The sequence below is a fragment of the Adiantum capillus-veneris genome, chromosome 8, assembly GCF_014529385.1.
Source record: "Adiantum capillus-veneris isolate H3 chromosome 8, ASM1452938v2, whole genome shotgun sequence".
NCBI classification, from domain to species: domain Eukaryota; kingdom Viridiplantae; phylum Streptophyta; class Polypodiopsida; order Polypodiales; family Pteridaceae; genus Adiantum; species Adiantum capillus-veneris.
Genome location: NC_140938.1, coordinates 3,733,056 through 3,738,836, shown reverse-complemented (window position 1 = coordinate 3,738,836; position 5,781 = coordinate 3,733,056). Strand labels below are relative to the sequence as shown.

General features: G+C 38.6%; 1 protein-coding gene across 1 annotated transcript; it reads left to right on the top strand.

Moving 5' to 3' along the window:
* Nucleotides 1–329: 329 nt before the first annotated feature.
* LOC147451591 (uncharacterized) lies at nt 330–1,821 on the top strand. Its single transcript, XM_086518779.1, has 2 exons — nt 330–478; nt 1,562–1,821. Exons 1-2 carry the CDS (start codon nt 344–346, stop codon nt 1,691–1,693), a joined length of 267 nt encoding a protein of 88 aa, XP_086374905.1. The 5' UTR covers nt 330–343; the 3' UTR covers nt 1,694–1,821.
* Nucleotides 1,822–5,781: the final 3,960 nt, after the last annotated feature.

The window sequence follows — 5,781 nt, the reverse complement described above, 5'->3', positions numbered from 1 at the left end:
TGCATGCATGCGGCTTCACAATTTCTTTAGTGGGTGGGGATAACTCTCATCATCATATGTGCATTTAAAATCTTCAAATGGATGTAAATTTTGTCCTCTCTCTCTCTCTCTCTCTCTCGTTTTTCTTTTGTAAACTCATTACCCCCTCTTATCTCAACTTGTATTCTCAATAGATAAAGGAGGCTTTTCTCCTTAGGCTCAAGCTTGTGTGCATCATTTAATTACTCTGCTTGAGTATTATACCCTCATCCAAATACTCAGAGTCCCCCCCCTCCCTCCCTCCCTCCCTCCCTCCCTCCCTCTCTCTCTCTCTCTCTCATGTGCACAATAGGTGTTGTGCTTCATGGAAAACACTTCCGAAATCTTGTGCAAGGATACCATTCTCTTTGATCATAATGTTTTCGCACAAATGCGGGTGGATGCTTGGATCGCCTCAAGAATCACACTTAACACAAATAACAAAGGCAAGAATCATCAGGTTGGTGTACAACTAGGCTTAATAGATGTTGTTTCTTACTATCAGACATGGGCTTGCTATGTTGGTTGATATGTTTTAGCATATATCTGACTTGTTTTGATCTTTTGAAGTATGAACCTACACTCACTTTTATGCACAATTAGATAGTCAAATGTGGTAAGGTTTCAATTAAAATGATTTTGGATTATGATGTTGAAGTGAAATTTGCTTGCTCATGAACACACTTTAAGCACTATATCTAGCACATTATATTGCAGCAAGCCTTGTCATATATCCTTTTTTTTTCCATTCTCTTTTAGCATAAATCACATACTAGATTCACTACATTCCGTGCAAAAGGATATGATGCTTATGTACTTTGGTAGCATAGGGGTCTTGTATATTTTGATTTTTTAGGCTCAACTCAAAGACAATGAAGTGATTAGATTGGTAGGAAAGGAGGATGCCATGGAAGTAACATAGTGACATGCTTCCCTTTTATTTTGGTGAGTTGGTGAAGCCTTGAAGCACATATGCAAAAATAAATACTTCTAAAATCCCTCAGGCTTTCTATTAACCCCCCTTGTTTCCTTTTTTCTTCCTCCATCTCTCCATCTCTCTCTTTCTCTCTCTCTCTCTCTCTATCTCTCTCTCTCTATGCAATAATTCCATAATAGCAATATTGAGTGAACACACACACACACAGACACACACATGTGCACGCGCACGTGCACATGCGCGCGCATACGCACGCACACACACACACACACACACACACACACACACATACACACCACTTAGAATGACTATCATGATGGGTTCAATATGTATGAGAATTCTATAAAGAGTTTTGTAAAATTGGGTTGTAGTAGCAAAATTTGTATCGATATAAATCAATCCATACCAAGATATGTATATAGAATTGGATTGTTTTAGCAAAAGTTGTATCAATACAAATCAATCCATGTATTATAGTCCTAGGGCAGGTGCTAGCAGGTTCTTCGACGGTGACATGGATAACAACTGGGTTTTCAACATTGACATCTATCTTCCCATAAAAAATATGCCAAGTTCTAACTTGATGTGTTTTTTGGATGATGGCAGGTAAGAGTTGGACCCTTCTCCAGTAGGATCTGCGTAGGATCTTCTCGAGGACTCACAAAAAGGATCAAAATACTATTCAACTTGAAGATACTCATTGAGGCTTGTGAAAGTGTGGCCATTGTAAAGTGCTAATTCATGTAGTTTTGGTTCAAGAATTTCTCAGAAACACACAAAATCTACTTTTTTTCATTTTTTATGCTTCTAAATTTAACCATCAATTTGTTATTATTCTATTTATGTATAATGATTTTGTCATACTATTTTACACAACCTGCACACATATTGGTCTCTTAAAATTAAAATCAAGAAAGGATTGTGTCTCCTTTGTTAATTCTTCTTGATAGCTATCATTAGAATATGACTATCATCTAGAGTGTTATTTTGTCTCCCTTGTTAATTTTGCTTAATAAATATCGTTAGAATATGACTAACATTTTGTCTCCTTTTACTTAATATCTAACATTAGAATATGATTAACATTTAACGTGTTATTTACTACAATTGTACTTGTATGGCTCATATAAATGAGGGGATATTCACTCATAAACACACACACATGCTGCTATTAATACAAGGATTAAACTCCTTCTGGATATAGGAGTGGCTTGTTGCCACGGCCTCCGTATAATTAATTGGGAATTAACCTCAATTTCTTGTATTGATCTAGAAAATCTATTGTAAAAAAAAGGGGGGTTTGTATTTACAAGGTGACATTCGTAATAAGAAATTTGTGGGTGGTTGCATAATATATTGTACCTAACAGCTAGTGAGTTAAGGAACATAATGGGTTTTTACGAGCTGGCCTAACTCTGTACAATATGTGTCCTCATATGCTTGATGACGTGGTGTCTCCCTCCTGGGGCATCGGCTCTACCGTGCATCTCTAGCTCTGTGTGTGTGTGTGTGTGTGTGTGTGTGTGTGACACACTCTCTCTATACGAGGCGGCGCTGTTGGTTCTTTGCCCTCTTAAAGACCGACCCGCCTTGCCCTCTTGAAGACGAAACCGCCTTGTTGCTATGAATGGAATGTGGAATGCGGCTATTGGTGGCAACAAAGCCTATAAAAGGTGAGCTTCCATGCTCACTTAGCATTGGTACATGTGTGTGTGTGCGTGTACTACTGAAAGGCTGTCTGTACCTTAAGATTGTGAGGATTTAACTCGTAAGGGTGTGTGTGTTGTTGGCTCTATGGCAAAAGGCAAAGACAAGCAAGCTATTGTGGATCTAGTTGCTCCAAGTCAATCTCAGGTGACTTTGTCTCCAATATGGACTACTGTTCGAGCTGCTTGGTTGTGTTGTGATTCACCTTTGATATGGTAGTAGAACTCATGAATGTTCTTAACTATACTAAGTCATTGCATGACTGTTATGGGAATAGTTGGCTACTTCTTCTGACCCTTTGGTGAGGGTTACCTTCTCAAATATGGTTTTCAATGTTCCTTGACTTGAAGAGGGCATACTTTCATATCTTTAGGCTCTTGATTTTAATACTTGTGTATAAAGATAGTTTTGTACTATGAATGGGAATTATACCACCTTTTCATTGACATAGTTTCTAGTGTCTTTTGTTTAGTGTATCAGTACCAGTATACCAGTACTGCCAGTGATAGCACTGCCAGTACCAATACCGGTACTAACAATACCAGTACTAGTACTACAATACCAGTACTACCAGTACCAGTACTAGCACTACAAAACTAAGACCAGTACTAGTATACCAGTATGAAAATACCAATATTGTAGTATAGCAATACCAGTACACCAGTACAGATACAACAATATAGAAATAAAGAACTCATGCATGCTCTTGATTATGACTATTATGGGAATGATTGGCTACTTCTTTTGACCCTTAGGTAACCGTGACACTATTTTTTTAATCTCTTTCAAGTTCAATTATAACTGTCAAACTATCGTAGGGATGTGTATGGGTATTAAAATACATTGAAAGGTATTTCTCAATGCAGGTTAATGGTAACCTTGTGATTGATGGTTTCTCTTACAAATTGGTAGATGGCCCTAATTTATGGTAGGTACTGACTTACCTTGGGGTTTAACTCAAGCGACCTGGTAATGTTTTTTTGGGGGGGCAGTTACTGCGGTTATATCTCTATGATTTGGTGCCTCTAGGGTTTGGTATTAAGCTTACCTATCTTACTCAAGTACGCTCTATACTTGTTGATCGTTATGTGATAGATCATGGGCAAAACTGCTCATGTAGCCGAATATAGTTGTGAATGATTGGTTGAGAATATGGTTAAAAATGGTTGTGGCCAAATATGGTTATGATTATGGCGGTGAAGGGTGTGAAATGTGGCCGAATATGGTTGTGCATGGTACCTTAAGGCTGCCCATGTGGACAAATATGGTTGCTACATCTGGATATGGCTACTCATATGGCCAAGTGGGTGTGAATATGGTTAAGAAGGATTGTGGCTAAATATGGTTGCCAAATATGGTTGTGCATGGTACCTTATGGGTGCTCACATGGCCGAATATGGTGGCTTATTCCATCATTTTTATATTATGTAATGGGCATTGATGATACACTCCCTTGGCTTATGGAACAACTAAAGGACTCTGGAATGTCTCACCGTTATGGGTTTATGGTAAAGGGGATTAAGCATTCATACTTTCTATCTTTCATATGGTTTTTTGACTCCATCTAGGTAGGAGTAGTACACAATTACTAACATTTCTTTGTGCTACAGGTGACTCCAAAGTATAGTTGGACTGCACGTGTGAGCACTATTAGTGAACCAAAAAAATAACGGCAATTAATACCAAACTTTCTAAAGTTAAGAAACATGTATATGTGGTCGACTTCAGGACTAAAAAACCTCATAAAACTCGTCTCCGACCTTATCTCATGAGAACTTGAAAAGAAAAAAGGGATCCATTGGTTTCCCTGCAACCCCTTGTAAATAAAACTATCTCTAAATATATGTTATGGTTTTTACTATTTGTCTTTGAAAGAAATCTAGTTGGGTGACATCTATAACACGTGGGATACCCAAGCATCACCTGCATGCAGTGCCAATGCTAACTATATGTTGTGTTGTTTCCATGGGTGCAGGTGAGGGTTACCTTCTCAACTATGGTTTTCAAAGTTCTTTGGCTTGAAGATGGCAGACTATTATATCTTCTCGCCCTTGATTTCATCACTTGTGTATAAAGACTATTTTGTACTATGAATGGGAATTATACCACCTTTTCATTGACATAGTTTCTAGTGTCTTTTGTAATTTGAAAGGATTCTTTGGTGTATATGTTATATTGTTATTGGAGAACACACACACACACACACACACACACACACACACACACACACACACACACACACACACACACACACACACACACACACACACACACCCACCTTCGTACTTATACAACTAGTATTTAACCTAGTACAAAAGCCGACTCTTTACCTCGTTGTGTTTATGATTTCTTTACCCCCACAATCCCTCAAATACAAAACAATTCCCCCCTCCCCTTTTTTTGTGGGACTGGCCCCTTAAAGCAACATTTTGGTAACTTTTTTTAAGCCTCTCAATATGGGACACTTCCCCAAAATAATGGTAACTGGTGGGAATTTTTGGGTGTTGAGTTAAATGACCTTGTGCATATCGAGTGGTTCACGCCTATCGCTTATAGTATCTACCTCACGACCTTACTGTCATATGAGCTCTATGCACCCACGTGCTGCATGATGATGTTATTTCTCTCTTCTCTCCTACTCAATCCCCCTATGGGGCCATGGTGGCTACTGTTGGTAGCGAGACACATTGGAAACCGAGCACAATTCAAAGACGTAGGTCTACATCATCATCAAGCACTATAAAAAGGTGAGGATGGCCCTGAGCCCCTCACTTAGTCTCTTTGTGTGGTGTTTGTGTTGGTGTTAAGAGAGATTTGAGGGCTTTTCGTGGAAGCTTGCCTACTCTCTAAGCATGGAGCTTGTGGAAAAAGATGGTGCTTCTCAAGTCTGCATTCTGTACAAGTATTTTTTGCACCAGACATTCTGGTTTTATATGGTATGTAGGGAAATTTTCTAAACTAAAGTAAGAAAGATGGTGTGGCTAGTGATTTAGCAGCCATGAGCATTAAAAGCAAACTAGTCCATGAACTTACGTGCTTTCTCTGGTCTTTTTTGACGATGCAGGTAAAAAAAAAAAGAATATAAAAGTCACTTGGCCTGAGCAGATAAATGAGGATTT

Coding starts and splice junctions, on each gene's coding strand:
- LOC147451591 (XM_086518779.1), top strand. CDS start 344: ATGGAAAACACTTCCGAAATCTTGTGCAAGGATACCATTCTCTTTGAT. Junction 479..1,561: donor ACAAAGGCAAGAATCATCAG/GTTGGTGTACAA, acceptor GGATGATGGCAG/GTAAGAGTTGGACCCTTCTC.